At 35.5% G+C, this 21030-nt stretch overlaps 1 protein-coding gene across 6 annotated transcripts in view; it reads right to left on the bottom strand.

Annotated features, from left to right (window-relative positions):
- Cdk14 (cyclin dependent kinase 14) overlaps positions 1-21030 on the bottom strand; it is a 558419-nt gene that overhangs the window by 413649 nt on the left and 123740 nt on the right. For all 6 annotated transcript variants that reach the window (XM_069996437.1, XM_069996440.1, XM_069996441.1 and 3 more), the window contains 2 exons: positions 20077-20322; positions 6492-6586 (listed from right to left, as the gene is read on the bottom strand). In XM_069996437.1, the coding sequence (XP_069852538.1) occupies positions 6492-6586; positions 20077-20322 (341 nt within the window). The remainder of the gene's footprint in view (positions 1-6491; positions 6587-20076; positions 20323-21030) is intronic.

The following is a 21030-nucleotide window of genomic DNA, read 5'->3' as shown; positions in this document are numbered from 1 at the left end:
TGGCTCAAGTGGTAGAGCGCTAGCCTTGAGCTGAAAAGCTGAGGGACAGCATTCAGGCCCCACGACCAGATGCAAAGAAAAAAAAGAAAAAAAGAAAAAAAGATCCACTGCCCTGTGAGTATCTAAAGCCTCCTGAACAAAACTAAACTCTTTTAGAAGGCTTGCATCCTAGGGATATGATCCTTACAAGTACCTCTCTAGTTGCATGGCACTTTATCCTTTTACATCTATTTTCTTCCCTGGATGCAGTGTTTCCCATATACTTCCTTGACTCTGGCTACTACTGATCCATTTAGGTGAGATAGGAAGGCTACAGAGAATAAAATAGAGGAAATTTCCATTGTTCATCTAGGATAAGGCTCTGGAGAATAGGCCTTTGTGCACTGAGAATATTTTTTTATTATTTACTCATTTCCATGCCAAAACCACAAGGATCTGGCAGGATCTCTACTATGAGAATGTAATAGGTTCTTGGAGGTGAAGCCCCAAGACTGGCCTCCAGAAGTTCTCATGCCTAAACATGCACACCCAGCAATTTATCAAGATTACCACTTAAGTATCACCTCCCTTTTATAGCTACAGTGCTTGTGCTCCCGGAAAGTAGATTTGGGCTATGTTCACCTGAATGCCTTGGCCTCTCTAGAGATTAGAATAGTGGCTAAACCTGCTCTAATTCTCTAAGATAGTCTGTAAGGACAATATTCAGAATTTCCAAGGTCACCTGCTACAGATAAAGCCAAAAGTCTATTTACTATGTATTGGAATGCTTACTCGAAGAAATAGTCATCATAGTCTTAGGAAATCCAGCTGATATGAAGAACCAGTACTGACTTGTAATAATGTCAGGGAACTTTTGTAGTGGGTCCTTCATATTCAAGCTGTATGCAATGATATCACTTTAAGCAAAAATGAATTTTCTTGCCTACCCCCTTTCCAACTGCATATTCATGAGCAAAATAAATAATAATTGTTCTAAGTCTCTTCTAGTGGGATTCATTTGCAGCAATATACAATACAGTGTTAAGGTCCTACAAACTTCTCAAAACTCAACATATGTCACTCTTCTCCACACAATCCATCCTCACAATCCATGCCACAGCTCTTTCCGCTTGCCCTATCTCACAACAAGCTCTTTATCACCTAATAGGCCTGGTCGGAAATACCCAAGCCACCTTTTTACCTGGTTAGTGGCAACACCTCCTTCAGATCTAAGCATAAATATTCCATCTTCCTATCTATCTATTTACCTAAAGTATTAACCTCTTCTTTTTATGCAAATACACATAATCTACCACTCTTACACTTCTCTTTTCCTTCATAATACTTGCAATTACAGATGATTTGGTTAATCAAATTAATTTGATTTGATTAATTTCTGTTTCTTCTATTAGATAATAGGCTCCACAATGGAAGGAATTGATTAGCTTTGTGCATCACTATTTATTACCTGACCAAGTATACAGTGTACAGTACAGACTTCGTAAACATCCCAGAATGAATGTGGCCTTTTAAACAGACACGACCTCTATGCTTTCCTTGTTTAGAACAAAGTTTCTCAATCTTAGCACTCCTGACATTTTAGATCAACTGATTCTTTGTTGTAGGAGACTGGTATGTTACTTTTTGCAGCAACCTTGGCCTCAACTCCCTAGATGTCAGTAACACCATCAGCACCTCCCAAGCTGTGAAAAACAAAAAAATGTCTGCAGACACCATTAACTGTATTCTGGTGAATAAAATCTGTAGTTGAGAACTGCTACTTACATGCATCCAAATTTAAAGTATAAGAATAATAATGATGAAGCAACTCAGGAATATAAGTGTGGTTAAACTTAAAACCAATCTCAACATATCCTTCTCCTAACTTCCTTCAAAAGTTACTTCAACTACAGAAGAATGATTTTTTTTTTTTTTTTTTTTTTTTTGATCTGGTTGTGGGGCCTGAACTCTGGACCTGGGCGCTGTCCCTCAGCTCTTCAGCTCAAGGCTAGCACTGTACCACTTGAGCCATAGCACCACTTCCAGCTTTTTTTTTTCTTTTTGCTTATGTGGTGCTGAGGAATCGAACCCAGGGCCTCAGGCATGCACGGCAAGCCCTCTACCACTGAGCCACATTCCCAGCCCCAGAAGAATGATTTTTAAAGACCCTGAGTTTTGTTTTAACCATTTCTGCAATTAAAAATTACCACACCAACTCCTTCAAAAAGAGTTCTGAAGACAACAGAAAATTACTCAACCTAAAAATGAAATTACATCATTGACAGGGAAGGGATAGATCCAGAAACAGTCATATTAGGTAAAGTAAACCAGGCTCAGAAGGACAAAGGACATGTTTTCTCTCATATATGAATGTTAAGCCTAAAATATATGTGTAATCACATACAGGATCAAGTATGCATGTATGTGTGTGTGGATCAGTATGACTAAGGTATGGTAAGTGCATGTGTGAGACACCATGACGAAACTCCTTTAAACAATCAACATGTACTTTTAACACACACACACACACACACACACACGCACGCACACACACACACACACACACAAAAGATTATTAGGAAGTTGAAATATTTCTTGTCTGGGTGTATGCATTAGTGGGAAGGGAAGATAATCGGGAAGGTAAATGGAAGGTGATTGTAGACAAAATACTTTACAAACATGTGAAAATGGAACAATCCACTTGATGAGACTGGTTTGCAAAGTAAGAGAGTACTAGAGGAAAGATTATGAACCAGGAGCATTGTATACATAAATGGACTAGTTCAAATTAATCCCATATATACAACTAATTGATGGCAATAAAAAATAAGCATAAGAAAAAATAGTTTGTGAAGATACTGACACCTCAGATATTTGCTGATGACAACAAATAGCACTGTTTGTTGTTCTGAAGTTTGCTAATCCAATGATCAAAGAACCTTGACAATGAAAGTGATTTAACAATGGCCAAACATGTAAACACTGTCTAATAGGAAAGTTATTCCAGTATAATTTAGTCTAATAATTGAAATCATACTTCTTTCTTAAACAATAACCTCACTGCCACTTGTCAAAAAGATTGGGCATTGTTTTATCTGGTGCAAGCTAAATGAAAACAGCTGTACCAATGAACAAGACTCTACTGCCTGCATTCTTCTTCCTAAGAAAGTCAGGATTGAAGCTGCAATCTGAGTAGACTTTAAAGGTTTAAAAAAGTAAAATCAGCAGATGTTAGTGGATAGGCTATAATCTTCTTTGGACTAAACATGACTAAGAACCCTACTTTTTCAAATTGTACCTAAATACAGTAACACAGATCTGAAAATCCCACTCAACAAACCTCATTTACTCCATTAGCTACTATTTTTAAAAAGTGGTGTGATAAAGAGTGAACACATGCAGCAATGATACTCACTAGAAACTATGTTGAAAATGAACTATACAACTGTGGTGAAGGAGGGCTGAGAGGAAAAATCTGAGAGAAAATGAAGGAAGAGGTGATACTGTTCAAAAAGAAATATACTTATTATCTGAGTTATGTAAGCTATAACCCTTCCATACATCACCTTTATAATAAAAATAAATATAAAAAATCCAGTTTCTTCTCTTGCACATTGTAATGTCATTTTTGTACATGACAGTACAAACTAACATTGCTTGTAGTATAACAAAACACAATTTAATATCCCATAACTAATAACATGGTCATAGACTTGATCTTTGATAAGAGATTCCATAATAAGCTTAAGCCAATGGATCTTAAGTCCAAAAGACATCAGTGTGGACCAAATGAGGAATAGAGTAAGCCTCAAAACATCTTACAGCAAAGCTTATAAAATAATCAGGTTTGTCCCTCTTCCACTCAAAGTGAACAGGTGACCTCTTTGGACACCGGAAGTCAGTATAACAACGTAGGTACCAATAGTTTAAGATTGAAACTTCAATGAACTAGTGTTTTCCACTTGGGAATTTCTGACTTTCACAATTCTTCCAACTCCTCCTGATAGTGTTTCAATGGAGCTGACCTTCCGGGCAAGCAGTAGGAGCCGTATCTTTAATCTCACATATTCTGGAAAGGTGGTTAACTGTTATTGCCTTTCTTCTTGCTGCTGCTTGTTTTAATTAACAGCATTTCTTTCCCCTATTTCTCCTGGGGCTTTGAAGAGCTCTTTGAAATGTATTTAGTATATTTCAGTCTGGGCTTGGCTAGTCTCTCAATTTATGAGGTCATTTAATTCAAGTTCAATTATTCAGCACAAATTGGCAGAATGAAATGCTAAAAGAAGATTGGCAGTTTCAATCACATAAATCTCCTGTTACATAAAGTGAGCAAATTCCTCTATTGTTCTTATTGACCTCTGAGATAACAATTTACTGCTGGCACAAACCAGTGTGGGCAGGCTTCTCTTTAGCAGCTTAGCAGGCTCCTCCAGGAGCAAGGTTTGGCAGCTTCACCTCACCAGAAACTTAAGATAAGCGGAGTATCTGACCAGTGATCAGGACCATCTGGGGGATGACTTAGATGGAATAAGCCCCATACTCCAATTTCAGAGACACAACAAAGAGCACATTGTTCTTCCTTGAAAAGGCACACAATGCTGAGAAGCAACTAGTCTCACATTCCCTTAGATTCAGCTGGGGAGAGCAAAGGCTCCTCGCTTTACCCTAGTATGGGGGGAGGGGGAGGTGTGCTGCCAGCAGATGCCACTGCACAGAGAACACGGATCCCTGTATCTCTTCTCTGGTGGGTGGCTAGTGACTTTAGCTGTTACTCCACAACACTCAGGATTTCATGGGCACCTACAGATAAGCAAACTACTGATCTACCTAATTATATCGCTTAAAGCCAATTCCACTTTAAAACTCCAAAACTCCTATACAATACTCGAATACAATCAAAATTTGTACAAAAACAAAACAAATCTGTCCACTTTTACTATAGCGTCCTCAGGGGTTTAACAAATTTAGTCCAATAGCCCAACATGAAAATCTCATCATGTATAGTCCCAGGGCTGCATCAAGAGAGGGAAAGCCATGCCAAGGCCGCCACAAGGACAGGCAATAGAGAAATAATTTATAGGCATATGAGACTATGGCTTCTGCATTCAGCCACCAATGCAGAGAATAATGTAGTCAACATCACCTTTCCTTTCTGTTTATATATACTTTTATTACTCTATGTAGGCCTTTCTTAATACATTCTAGCTTACAGAGTATATCCGACAATCCAATTTAGGCAGAATTATTTCTATGCATGCACCATCTTCTTACAAGACTAAGTTTCCCTAGGGCCACATCTTAGTTATCTCTTTTCACCTATAACATGAACACGCACGAACACACACACACACACACACACACACACACACACACACACACACACACACACACACACACACACACACACACACACACACACACACACACACATCACTGGCAGAAAAGGGTCCCAACACTGAACTGGCTCTTTAAATTATGTAGCATGTTGGATCCATATCAAACTAATTCAGCTCTCAAGTCAAGCGCAGCACACATACTGGGGCTGCTGTTCTTCATCCCGACCTTGGCACTTTAAAGCAACCAAATCCAGGCAACCTGTCATTTCTCAAAGCAAGTGAGTGGGCAGAGACTTTCATCTCCACTGGAGGAAATTGAATCCTACATGTGACCAGCAGACTTGAAACTACTCGAGAAATGCTGACAAGATAAATTTAGACCTGCTGGAGTAAAAACTATCAATGTCCAGAGCTATTGTGCTCAGGGATTACAGGGGTTTTTTAAGCAATGATGATGAAAGAACATGCAGAATGATGCCAAAGCAGGAAGGTACGAGGGAAAAGAGGGGAAGTTTGCAGCTGCTTTTTAACTAAGTGACTTTTTTGAAAGATGGAGTATAAGCTCAACTTATAAAAGATATCAGGGGGCTGGGAAGGTGGCTCAGTGGTAGAGCGCTTGCTTTGCATGCCTGAGGCCCTGGGTTCCATTCCTCAGCACCACATAAGCAAAAAGAAAAAAGCCGGAAGTGGTGCTGTGGCTCAAATGGTAGAGTGCTAGCCTTGAGCTGAAGAGCTGAGGTACAGCACCGAGGCCCAGAGTTCAGGCCCCATGACCGGACCCCCCCCCCAAAAAAAAAATAAAAAATAATTAAAGATATCAGAACAATACTACATTGGTTTTTATCAAACCATTACTCTTATTCTCAAGACTAAATCTCCAAGAGCAAATAACTACATCATTCGCCTGGAAATGAATTCTCATTAGAGGCTTCTAAACTCACTGATAGATAAAATAAACAAAGTTGGGGGTAGGAGTAAAACAGAAACTAAATTAGACAAGCCTGCAAAAGTCTTTGCTGGCATGTAAAAGTAATTCCACTGGTTTTTATAAATGTTTGAGAAAACTGAACAGCAGAAAAGCCTATTAATACTAAACGACAATAATTAAAATGTGAATATTTAGTATTACGATACAACACATTTTAAATATTGAATATTACAAAAAAATGAACTTACTTGCTTTTCCCTTTGTAGACTGTAGCATAAGATCCTTCCCCTAGTTTTTCCAGTTTTTCATATGAGTCAGCTTTGCCAAACTTGGGGCTTGTTGGCTAAAAATGAAACAGAGGGAAAGCAAAACAGACTGTATTAAATTAATTTACAATGAACGTCCTGATTTTGCTGAGAATTTTTGCTGAGATTCTATCATTTGTTAAATAACATTTTTCTGATATACTATTTTGTCAAACAACATAGTAAACACAGTACAGATCTTAAAACATGCCAACAAGCACATGTAGAATTAAATTTACCCATAATCTAGTTAAGGAACCACACTGTAAATATTTTAGTATTTCATCTTCTGGTGCTTTTTTTTAAACTGGTGATTGCTTTTCTTTAGAGATGATATTACACTATACATACTGTTTTATAAACTGCCCTTTTTAAAAAATAAATATATTAGAACATATTACTATATAACCTTACAAAGTAAGGGCATGTAAATTGCATCCAGCATACTACATAGGTTTGGTCATTCAATGATCTTAGAACAGCTTTTCCATTTTGTAAATTGTTGGGGAGAGATGAACATAAGAAATGTAAGGGTTGAAATTATATAAAAATGATATGTGATTTTGTTGTTGCTTTGTATGTTCCTCCCCCACAGTATAACCCCTATTTTCACTGTATTTGATGTTGGTGCCCTGCATCTTGTATATACACTTCTCTAATTCTGAGAGAGGAAGGGAAAAAACAAAGTGCTTAAATAAGGCTACAGGTTGACCCACTGTAACAATGAGACGTTCAAAACACTATGTTGAAAACAAATTACAACTTCGGTGCATGGGGGGGAGGGCTTTAGTTGTGGAGGTGAGAGGAAAGGGATGGTAGGGGAAAACAAAGGAGGAGGCAACAATGCTCAATAGGAAATGTACTCATTACCTTGCTCATGTAACTGTAACCCCTCTGTATAGCATTTTTACAATACAAAAGTACAAAAAATAAATAAATTATGTAATTATGTGACTAAAAAAAAGCATAAGCTCAATGTTTGAACAAAATTCTCCCAGAAAGCTTAATGAAGAGACTGCATCATTTTTTAAAATTAACAATGGCTGTAAAACGTATTATTTGCAAAACTGAAAGAAACAATTATTTTATATCAGTAACACCATATTCAGTCTCTCAAAGAAATATGGAAACAGTGAAATTGTATCACCCACAGGGAGAGAAAACCTAAACATAAAGGTTCATATTGTGTCAATATAAGACTCAGTTGGAGCAATGGAATTTTAGGAATGTAAGAACAGCAGGGAAAAAGAAACAATATCATGTTGAGATTTCTTAATCAGAATAGACTGAAGATATTAATTAACTCCAAATGAACAAATTTTAGTATGCTTCTTAACTCCCAACACATGGTCACTAGGTTATGATAAAATGAGGTACACAAACCTCAAATAAACTGAGGAGAAAACGAATAGAGTACAAATTCAAAAAAGAAAGAAGATAAGGAGTGTGAGGTTAAGAGGTCTTAATAGCAGATCATAGCAGATAAAATATTATCAAGTAAAAAGAAAAGCAAATTCAACCTGTCAGTGATTATAAAGAGCATAAAGGAATCGCATTCACCTAGTAATAGAAAAGCTCTCATATTGAAAAAAATGAAAAATTGACAATGTGCTAATGACAACAGAAAAACCTAAAACAAAAATATAAACTTCAAATAAAGGAGTAAGCACATATAGTCAATGATTTGGATGGGAGACAAGTCAGAATGCACAAATCAAGACATAGATTAATTTAGGAACATCAATATTAAAATAGAGAATTTTAATAATAAGCTAGTTAAAGTCTAATAATTAGCTTTGAAATATATGAAACAACTGTAGGTAGCAATAAAATGAGAAACTATCCACCAATCCACAGGAAAAACTGAATACAGAAAGACTGCTCAGACACCTACAGGGCAAGCAGATACCAATAATTCAGGAATCTATATGTTTGAATTTTAATTATATTTTAATCTAATATAAATATTAATGTATATTTATATGATCAAGGATATCTAATATTAATTTTTAATTAACCATATATAAGACCACAAAATTTATCTAAAAATTGAAAATTACTTTATCTGAGTAAGGCACAGTAAGATTAGACATTAAAACTACACACAATAAATACATACTGCCTTTGGTATTCTGGCTACATGACTATAATTCATCTTATCATGATACAATGGGAAAAAATTGGGTGGCAGTCAATATGTTCATGTTGCATACTTTATAATGCCAAATAAAATTTTGAAATCATAAAAAGGAAAACAAAAGTTAAGTCTCATAAATTAGAAAGAAAATAAAAAATTGAAAATGCTTAATTAAACATGTGGCAATTAGGACATGATGTTTTAAGACCTGCCAAATCAACATATGAAGGATAGTATAAATATGTATGTCTAGGCCAGAAAGAAGTAACATGATTTAGACTTTTAAATACAATTAGAGGGGTGGGAAGGTGGCTCAGTGGTAGAGCACTTGCCTTGCATGCCTGAGGCCCTAGGTTCGATTCCTCAGCACCACATAGGCAAAAAGAAAAAAGCCGGAAGTGGCGCTGTGGCTCAAGTGGTAGAATGCTAGCCTTGAGTTGAAGAGCTGAGGGACAGTGCCCAGGCCCAGAGTTCAGGCCCCACAACCGGACCCAAAAAAAAAAAAAAAATGCCCGAAAAAAATAAATACAATTAGAAAAGCGTAGCAGGTAGGCATTAATACAGAGAATGAAAAATATTCACAAAATATGAAGCAAAAATGCAACAGGAATTTCTACTAAGAGAACTTCTACTAATATGTAAGTACTAATTACTAAATTATACAAATACTTCAATTAAATCAAATACTACCAAATTCATATTCTAAGACTAGCAACCCCTTCCTACAGCATGAACATATAGCTAACAAATTTAACTTCATCCTAAATGTCATTTTATGCTAACTTTTTATTTTACTTATTTTTTTTTTATATTTGTGAGGGCAATACTCAGGCTTGCACTCTGGGCCTAGGAGTTGTCCCTGAAGTTTTCTTGTAGTTGTTTTGTTTTGTTTTTTTCCTTGCTCAATGCTAGTGCTCTACCACTTGAATCACAGTTCTACTTATGGATATTTGGTTGTTAATTGGAGAAAAAAGTCTCAGAGACCCATTCCAGGACTAGCTTCAAATCTTGATCCTTAGATCTCAGCCTTTCAAGTGGATTATAAATGTGAGCCACTGGTACCTAGCTTGTTGCTAATTTTTAATGAAATACAAAACAAAAACAAAACTCTTGCCTTTTAAAATCACTTGATCCTGTAACTACAATCCTCTGTACTGTATTTTTACAATAAAAATGTACAAAAGATAAATAAATAAAATCACAATTCCTAGAGCTCTGTAACACTTTAAAGATCATCCACTCTAATATAAATGTATAAACAGGATCTCCATCAGAAAAAACAATTAGTCAAAGACCATACATTGACTTTCAGTTAAATTTTTCCTTGAAGCAAAACCCATATATATTTAATCCACTAGTCATGCAGAATGAGACAAAAAAACAGTAGAAAAAAACATAAAAACATTAACAATATTTTAATAACATACACACACACACACACACACACACACACACACACGCGCGCGTGCGCGCACGCGCACACACACACACACACACATTAGCTAAACGTGCCAAAATGCTATGTATTGAGAAGCTTTCACCACAACAAAGCAATAATTTTCTCATAGTTCTGGAGGCTACAAGTCCAAGGTCAAGAAATAAATGGTTTTGGTTTCTCCTGAACCCTTTCTCTTGTATCTTTGCTCAGCAACCTTCTCTCTGTATCCTCACAGAGTCTCTCCTCAAAGTATCTGTATCCCTCTTGTCCTTCATTTTACAGGTAAATCCGTTATATTGGATTAAGGGCCTATCCCAATGACCTCATTTAACTTAATCATCTCTTTTTAAGGGCTTCTCTCCAAATATGGATACATTCTTAAGTGTTGGTGTTTGGAATTTCAACATAGGAATTTGGGAAATACCTAAGTTAGCCTATAAAAGGCAGATGAAGCAATTTAATTTTTTTGTATACAAAGTAAGGGAGGGAAGAAAGGTTGAGACATTATGGAGTTTTTTTTTTCTAGGAATTTAATGAGTTTCCATGTAATAACTTACTTCTCTGAGTTCTAAGCATTATATTTATTTAGGCCCACTTATTTTCTTCTACTTCAAGAAACTCCGATGGTCCAAACCATATATTAAGTTGAATCAAGTAAAACTTAATGGAAAATTACACTCAGCATTGCCTGACTAGTACTGTGTGGGTTATGTTCTCATGCATTTTTCATCTCCAGGAAACAGCTTGCGAATGTCACACTTTACCATCACCCTCCTGAGCCCAAGTTGTAAATGGAAATTTTAAAAACTAAATTAAACTTCAGTATAAAATGATCTTCAATGGGGAAAATATTATGTTCACAGTTCCACTCTAAATTATTTAAAATCAGAATGAGAGGTCTGTGTGTTTGGTTTTGTGCTCCTTTAAGAATGAATCCAATTTAAGTTTGTTTTTTTTTTAAGTAGCTGTAGAAAATCACCTCTTAATTTCTATCAGGAGATAAGCTGCTAACACATATTTAGAGAAAGTACAAGACATCAACCTGCAAAATTGGCAAGAGAATAGAGGCCAATATATTCTTTTCTAGAAAAGTAAAAATAATTTCCTAAAAATTATGTTCTGTATATTTCACAATCTGCCATATGCCATATATATATTTGTGTGTGTGTGTGTGTGTGTGTGTGTGTGTGTGTGTGTGTGTGTGTATTTACCATGAGACATATATCAAAAAGTGAATTGGGAAAGTTAAAAACAAGGAGAATTTCATTCTTATAAAAGCAATCTCCCATTTACTTGTAAGAAAAATAAGAAAAGACACCAATGGCATACAATAGTCTATTTATAGATTTAAATGCATTAACTGCCATGGTTAAAGGGTAGTCTATTAACATTGCAATAGCAGAAAATTAATATTATGTCACATTTGGTAGTAAAACACACAGATATTTGCCCTATGAAATGAATATGTAGACACTATAGAAATAAACTGTAATTTACAGATCAATCATGCCAGCTTCAAAGGAAAATTTTAAAACATGCAATTTTTTCTAAAACTTATCCTGATCTATAAAAAATTCCTAAATAATAAGCCATGTCTAGAAGATAGCCTCGGCTTTGAGAGTTTTTTATAAAGTAAGTCTCCTATTTTAAGTATACAGAAACAGTACGATTTGTAATTACTATGCATACAAATAAGGAAACCAAAGGCAAAATCTTTAAAGAGACGAAGCCTTCAAAGCGAACAATAACAAAACCCTTCCTATCAAATGAACAAAACTAAGAATAATTCAGAAGGAAACGTCCCATTTTGTTCAATAATTAAAGTTCAGGTTTTTTGTTACTTTTTATGTTGCAACTACAGTAAATTATTACATTTAAATAGAGACACAACCATAAGGTAGTCAGATCTATATGTTATCTTTGACTCTGATTCAGGTGCATGAATGGATGGAAAATAGCTTGGTGGGACACCTTTTTTAATCACTTCCCTGCTTAGAATGCAAGTTGAAGATACTACGTTAGGGACTTGGAAATGCAAAACACTAATCTGCAATTACTAATAAAAGCTAACTACAAAGAAATGTAGTGTTTAATGAAATAATGTTAATACTATTTTCTCAAAAACATAATAAAAGTGCAGAGATCCATCAACCAACAAAGGTAAACAATGGTATAGATAATGAAAAGTGAGAATAATGTTCCAGCTGAACAGTTATCTGTGTGTTTCATCATTCATCTCAGTAGCTCTAGTTCATTCTTTATACAATAACAACTACCAATAAATGTAAGGCTTACCCTGCACCAGGCTTACTTCATACATAGTACCTATATTTAAGTGCTATAACATGTGACATAAGTTCTAGTACTATCCTGACTTAAAAGTGAGAAATGCACAAACCGGGGAAATAATGTATCTCACATAAGATCCTATCACAACTGGCAAAATGTGAATTCAAACAAAATTGATCAGAACAGAGAATCTATTTATCATTGCTATCCCTGGTTAAATATGCTCATAAAATCTTAATTCCTACCCAAATGAAAGAGATACTGAACATGAGTACATCAACTTACTGAAATCTCATTCCTGAATTGACACAATGATATGGCCATAAAAATGTCTTTAAAAATGTTCAACATCCATGGCTATAAAGGAAATGCAAATTAAAACAACACTGAGAATCCATCTCATCCAATTGGAAAGGAATATAAACAAAAATACAAACAAATGGAATACAAACAAAAACAAACGCTGGTGTGGATTCAGAAAAAAAGCAAATCTGACACACTGTGTAGTGGGCATGTAAATCAGTACAACCATTATGGAAGACAGTATGGAGACTCCTCAAAAACTAAAAATAGAACTACCATTGAATCTAGCAGCACTTGTGGGTATTTATCTGAGAAACGTTAAGTCAGGATGTAATAAGGATACCCACACTCATGATAGTGCAGCCCTATTAACAAGAGCCAAGTATGTCAACAGTCCTGATGAGGTTCAACCAGCAAATTGATCAAGAAAACATTGTTCATATACACAATGGAATTTTATTCATCCATGAGGAAAATAATTATGTCATTTGCAGGGAAATGTATGGATCTGGGAAAAAATATATTAAGTGAAGTAAGCCAGGCTTTGGAAGACAAAGGGCACATGTTTTTATGCTGTTATGTATCTGTATCTTAGACCTAAAATATAAATACCTAAGATAGGGTCAAATGCATATATAAACCATCAAACAGACCATCTGAAAAATAAAATGGTACTATCATTTCCAAATTTGTATCTTCTTCTTCTCTCTCTAGTTTAAGCCTGCCTATCACAGGACATAAGCTTTTAATGGTGATGAGAAGAGGCATGTTTGAAGCAATTCATAAACTGTATACAAAAACTTAACCTAAATATGAATTTCTGAAAATATGATCTGTTTAAACTCAGCTTGTAACAGCACATCTCTGACTTGGGCCAGCAAGACAGGCAAGTCCATCTATGGTGTTTCAAATAGTTACAGCTACTGGATTGGAGAAAGTGATAACAAAGACTACTGAAAGATTAACATGTCAATGACAGTATCCAGAGAGTAGCCCTGCTGTAACTAAGACTCAAAAAAAAAAAAGCCTGAAACAAATAAATTATATTTATTAATTAGAAACAATCCACTGATTCTATTAAATAAAAATAACATAACAAACAAAATCTATTAAACATCCACGCCCCCCCCCACTGAAATATGCCACTCAAGAATGAGAAGCTGAAATGTAGCTCAAAGATAGAATACTTGCCAAGCATGTTCATGGCTCTAAACTGAACCTCCAACACCACAAAAAGAAAAATAATCCAAGGCTGAGAGTCAAAGTGGGTTAAAAGGAAAATGGTTAGGAGGGGTGAGTTTAAGAAGAAAGTGTTTTTCCCCAGAATCTCCCAGGCAGGGATCTACCACATTCACATTCCATCCCAGCAGAGGTTATTTGCTGAAGAACTGAGACACTAAGAATGGTGTATCAAGGGTAAGAGTCAAGCTAAATTAAAATAAGCCATAGAAAGTCTCCATAGAAAACTGAGAGGCTTGATACGCATCTTGGTTAGCTCTAAATAAAGACAGCTAGACTTACAAAAATGAAAAGATCAAAAGGTAATAAGCACCTTCACTAAAATTCCCTAACCTGAAGCCCAGTTGACAAGCCACCAGAGAGAGCTTCCAATCAATTTACAGTATTTTACTCATAATATGAATCCAGAACCAAAATTTTTTCCAATTGGTATAATCTAGAGCCAAAAATGTCAACAGGTGAGTCAGAGACCAAAACAAATAAACAGAACCAAGGAATTCAAAGAAAATGAGAGGTAATTTAAAGAGTGTATAAAAGAAAAGAAGTTTTCCAAATTTCTTCAATCAAAACCTTAAAATCCTAGGAAGATTATATATGACTTAGTGCATTAAAAAGATAATTTTTATTAAACATTCATATAAAAGTTTATTGAAATTGATGTTGAAATTAAATAATAAAATTTTTGAAGGCAAAATAAATTAATATTAAAATTGAAAAGACAAAGCTGTGCACTAACTATAACTACCTGAGAGATGGAGACCTAAGCACTGCATTTCTCAGCCAGATAAATCCTCAAGACTCTTATTGCCATTAAACAGAAAAAAAAAAAATCAGAAGTGGAACATAGCTTAAGTGGTACAGAACTAGCTGTCAACAATAAAGCCAAGCAATATGTGAAAGTCCCAAATTCAAGCCTCAAAATTGGCACAAATAAAACTCTGAAAAGACATATTTATTAACCAAAATACAGTTCCGCACCAAGAATAAAAGGATAGTCTCAGGAGGTCCCACAAAGAAAGGAAGCAAATAATCGTGAAAGAAAGAACTGGAAATCAGAACAGTCTAGAGTTTCCAACAATATAAGAACTAACAAAAAAACAAAACAAGGTCTTAAAAATTCTAAGGAAGCTGGACACCAGTGGCTCACGCCTGTAATCCTAGCTACTTAGGAGGCTGAGGATCATGGTTCAAAGCCATCTCAGGCAGTAAAGTCCATGAGATTCTTATCTCCAATTAACCACTAAAAAACGGGAAGTGGCGCTATGGCTCAAGTGGTAGAGTGCTTGCCTTGAGCGAGAGAGTTCAAGCCCCACAGTTGACCAAAAAAAAAAAAAGCTAAGGAATTTTTTTTTAATTTAATTTAATTTTATTTATGAACATACTGAACAGAGGAGTTACAATTACATGGGCAGGATAATGCATACATTTCTTACCAAGCATTGCAGCCTCCTCCTTTGTTTATCCTTCACATCCCTTCCCAGCCTCCTCCCTCCCCCCCAATTCCAATCCTTCTCCTTCCCCCCTTCCCCCCCCCCCCCACCGACGTTGTAAAGCTCGTTTTGGACATGACAACTTGTACTTCTCATTGTTGCAACAGGTCCACCTGTATCCTTAAACAACTGGTTTTTCCCCATCTCCTCCACAAGTTATACTGACATCAAATATAGTGAAAGCAGGGGTTATACTGTCGGGGAGGGACATACAAATCAACAAAGAGATAATCTTATAAATGCATTAGAAACACATGCATGAAAGAAAAAAAACATTAAAATACACATCTAAGGGTTCATTTTCCCGACATCACATTATCTGACCTTTTCTGCTTGACTCATACATATACTAGATATTACAAATAAGGGAAACCATGGGACCTGTGTTTCTTTGGGCCTGGCTTACTTCACTTAATATAATTTTTTCCAAGTTTTTCCATTTCCTAACGAATGGGGCAATGTCATTCTTTCTGATGGAGGCATAGAATTCCATTGTGTATATATACCACATTTTCTTGATCCATTCATCTACTGAGGGGCATCTGGGTTGGTTCCATATCTTAGCTATGGTAAATAATGCTGCAATAAACATAGTTGTGCTGGTAGCGTTAGTGAGGTCTTGTTTGTAAACATTTGGGTAAATGCCCAAAAGTGGGATTGCTGGGTCATAGGGGAGTTCTATGGGAAGTCTTTTGAGGAACCTCCATACTGCTTTCCAAAGTGGTTGAACAAGTTTACATTCCCACCAAAAATGAAGTAAGGTTCCTTTCTGTCTACATCCCCTCCATCATCTGTTGTTGTTAGAGTCAATCCAAAAATTCATATGGAACAATAAAAGACCCCGAATAGCAAAAACGCTCCTCAATGGAAAGAACACTGCTGGAGGAATATCAATACCAAACTTCAAACTCTACTATAAAGCCATAGTAATCAAAACAGCTTGGTATTGGCATAAGAACAGACCTCAGGACCAATGGAATAGAATTGAAAACCCAGAAATGAACCTACAGACCTATAGCCATCTAATCTTCAATAAGGGAGCTAAAAAATAGAATGGAAGAAAGACAACCTCTTCAGTAAATGGTGCTGGCAAAATTGGTTAACTACATGTAGAAAACTAAAGCTAGATCCTTATATATCACCCTGCACCAGAATCAACTCCAAATGGATCAAAGACCTTGAAGTCAAAGCAGACACTCTGAAAACATTACAGGATGGAATAGGAGAAACCCTAGGTCTCCTTGGCTCAGGCCGAAATTTTCTGAATAGAGACCCGGAAGCACAACAAATCAAAGAAAGGTTGGACAAATGGGATTGCATAAAGTTTCAGAGCTTCTGCACGGCAAATGACATAGCTAGCAAGATCAATAGAAAACCCACGGATTGGGAGAAGATCTTTACTAGCCATACAACGGACAAGGGTCTCATATCTAAAATATACTTGGAACTCAAAAAATTAAACCCCCCAAAAACAAATCCTCAAAGAAACAACTGCCCAATAAATAAGTGGGCGAAAGACTTAAAGAGAAACTTCTCTGAAGAGGAAAGAAGGATGGCCAATAGACACATGAAGAAATGTTCAACATCCCTAGCCATAAAAGAAATGCAAATCAAAACAACATTGAGATATGACCTCACTCCAGTTAGAACGGCAAAAATCAAGAACTCTAAGTAATTTTTTTTCTATACTAGATCATATACCCAGCCAGACTATCCAAAGTATGAAAAAAGTTTTAAACCATTTTTCCTCAGAAAAATGTGCTTCCACAAAAGAAAAATAAGAAAAAGGATAACTAGTAAGTCAGAGAAATAAAAAACCCTAGAAAATGGTGAACAGAAGCTCCTAGCTAAAGCTTGCAGATTAATCAAGAACAATAGAGAACTGCAAATGCAGCGTGGTGAGGTAGGAGGTGGGAAACAAATAGATTAATGATTCTGATTAGGACTCTACTTGTGAATAAAATTATACTAATATTAACAATAAGATAATGAATACAATTAAAACCAGGAAATTTTCATAGTTCATTATTCTTCAAAAGGCTATACATAAAGTATATGAGGCTAAAAAGTAAGAAAAACATACTTGGAAACAGAAACATTATGGAAAAATTCATTTTATGTATTCCTTTAGTTTCCTATCCTGTAAATCACTAATTATATCTAATATCTGTTTCCTTCCCAGACTTTTGCCAGGATCTTGTCTTTCCGGGGCCCACAGAACCTGCCCTATGAGAGAATTTGCCCCAGCATTTGCTATTCAAAGCAGGAAAGAGCTTCCATTTGTCACTTCAGAGATGTCCCAGAATGGCCACTATTCTCCCAATACCACTGGTCTTTCCAGAGTCTATATGTATTCACTCACACACAAGACCCATCCAGGCCTCCTCCTAATTGTCACTAGTATACCAAGAATAACTCACAGATCTGCCACTAGGTATCGAATGGAAGTTTGAGGTCCTTAAGGTTCTAGAGGAGTCATCCACCCTGAGGCTTCCCTGAGCTTAATATCATACATTTTCTGATACTAATTCTTTAAAATGTCTGTGGTCTATTTAGCCACTCCCATTATAGGTTCTGGAGAGTCTTTGTAGTCTATCATTATTAGAAATATTATCCACTGGTTTTGATTTTACTAGACTATCTTCTATAATTAAATGAGGGACTTCAAAACCTGTGCCACTGGTATCTTCCCAGAATCTTCCCTTATTTGATCTTCTAAGCTAATTTCAAATAAAAGTACAATAAAATAAAACTTACCTTTAAAAAGAAAGAAATATGAACACATCAGACAGATGAGTCTCAACTTTCTTGGATAACAATTTTAACTGAAGCATTAGTAAAAGTTTTAACTTGAATATCAAAATCCTACTTCTAGTATGACCCATCCACTGACTTTCACAGCTACATGGCCTCCATCAGCAAAAAGAACACTCAGACCCAGATCTGCGTTCTAAATATTATTCCTCAATAAAAAGAACAAGAATTAAAATGTAGAGAAAATATAATTATAAACCAAGAACATCTAAAAGGATCAGAAAATAAGGAAACACTCAAAATAAGAGGGTGGACACAACTCAACAGAACACCACAGAGAATTAAAATAGGAACAATTCAAACAATATAAGAAATAATGTATCAGCAGATTATAACTAGGATTCCCATGTAAAATACAGGATAATCAGTGAAATTTAAATTTCAGATAGAAGGTTTTTAGTATTAAAATGAATCATTGTGATTCTTGCCAAATTTTATATATCTTTCACAGGGTTATATATAATAATATTAAGATAATTATGTCATAAGGTGTAATTCTCTGCATAAAATAGGTATGAACAACTCCTTACACTTTTAACATGATCTTAAGTCTAAAAGATTTCTCTGAAGGTACTAATACATCTGTAACACAGCTGGATCCTGTCTCATAATCATAGATAAAGATTATGAGACAATTTGGAGAAAACCAGAAAACAAATTCTTAACAATGTTTTATTAATATATTTATTCAGTTTTATCAATATAACTAGAACTCAAGATCTGTGCAAAGCAATATAGTCTAAACTGAAGTTTATGTATTGTTGTTCTGGTTTGTATTCACACTCAGTAAGTGGAGCTGTAGCTCAAATAATAGTAAAAAGTTTAAAGGTGTTTTTACAGTGCTAAGTCCAAGTCAGACCTGAAAATATGAGTTCCAGCAAAATAATAGAATGTTCAGAAATCACTGAACACTTCTTTTATGAAATGACTATTGTGTTCTTAAAAATCCATGTGGAAAATACTTAGTCTCTAAATGAACAGTATTTGGAGATAGGTTTTCTGAGAGGTAATTATGTCATAAAAGTGGAGTTCTCATGAATGGGATCACTGATCTTATGAGGTATGAAAGACATAATCTTTCTCATCTATTTTTCTGTCTATCCATCCAACAATCTATATTGGTTCTTCCACATGAAAATATTGAAAAGAATGCCCTTATGAGACACCAGATAATACATGTTCTATGAACTTCACTTTGGAATTCTAGCTTGAGAATTATGAGAAAAAAAATTTCTGTTGTAACATCATCCAGTCTCTGCTATTCAGTTATGAAGGCCCAAATTAAGACATCCACCTGATGTCAAAATACAAGAATGGCTTGATTTAAAGTAAAGAATTTCTCTTTGAAGATCAAATTCAATGTCAACATCTTAAGTTTCAAAATACTTCCACTGGATATAAATTGCAATATTATGTGTGAATAAATGTCAACATTACTTCTGAAATAAAATTTTGTGAGTTTGCCAATTTCAAAACTGTCCACAAACACAGTAAAGTTCAAGAGTCTTCAAGAGTCTGAAATGCAAAGGAATTTTCATTATAAATCACTCTGACTAAAACCAAGGGAGAAAGAAGAATTATCCCAAAAATAAATTGCCTCAGTTCATTAATTTGTTTGCTGGTTGCTTACATGTCAAGTCTCTACATCTACTTTGTTCACTCTTCTTTCCTCTCTCTCTTTCAAGACATTTAACCACCCTGGGAGAAAATACATAAAAACTCATAACACCACCTGCTCTCTTCTCACACAGCATGTTACTATTATAAGAAGGCTAGTCCTTCTGTTTCCCCAGTGATAAATAAAAGGACTTCACTCACCGAGCTGGGGCTGGAGTGCCGTCTAACTTTAGGCGACTCTTTGCCAGCGGAGGAGGACTTGAAGTTAATGCAAGCATTGTTCTCAGAATGCACCCTTTTTACTTGATTAGTTGGTTTCTCAAATGGGTCAAAAGTGCTCTGTGTCCTCTGAACCCTGACTTTTTTATCCTCAGGAATTGTATCCAGGTGTTTGATCACCGAGTCCATTCCCTGGCAGTTCCGTGTAGACATCTTTGTGACACATATCTGAAAAAATAAAAGAATCTAAATTCAGAATTCCACACTGAAACACTAATATCATTAACCATGCTGACATGCTGCGCTATAAAGAGGGCTCAATTCAGCTTCAGAAAATATCCAACCCCCCCCAATGCTATTCTCACTTCAATCACAATAAGAAATAATCCAATAATAATCCAATAATCATATATTTTTATTACAGTATTTGTAAAAGAATAAAACACTATTCTTAAAACAAGAAGCTCACATATACCATTAGTACTCATATGGATTTTGAACGCATTACACACATATTTTATCATCTGAGTATAAGTATATATCTCTGAATCACCAATTTTAATTTTTAAAAACCACTAGGCTGCATCAGATGGACAGATTGATGGGTGATCACCGGGGCGGGGGGTGGGGGGGGAGGGCGAAGGGGAGGAAGTGGGAAGGAATGGGAAGGGGAAACAAAGGAGGAGGCAACAATGCTTGTTAAGAAATGTATTCATCATCTTGTCCATGTAACTGTAACCCCTCTATACAGTATTTTCACAATTAAAAAAAAAAAGAACTAGTAACCTCAGGCTAGAGGAAGAGGATATTGTTTTGTTTAAAAGGCTTAGGTCTAAATAGAAATATTTAAACTCTGTCCCCATCTTGAGTACATCTCCAAATCACAATATAGATTAATAACAATTAGAATAATGTCTTTAGGGGTTAGAAACATTA

Source organism: Dipodomys merriami, unplaced genomic scaffold, assembly GCF_024711535.1.
Source record: "Dipodomys merriami isolate MVZ:Mamm:240054 unplaced genomic scaffold, mDipMer1.0.p SCAF_5, whole genome shotgun sequence".
Classification (NCBI taxonomy): Eukaryota; Metazoa; Chordata; class Mammalia; order Rodentia; family Heteromyidae; genus Dipodomys; species Dipodomys merriami.
The sequence above is the reverse complement of the archived record's forward strand: the minus strand, read 5'-3'. Positions and strand labels throughout refer to the sequence as shown.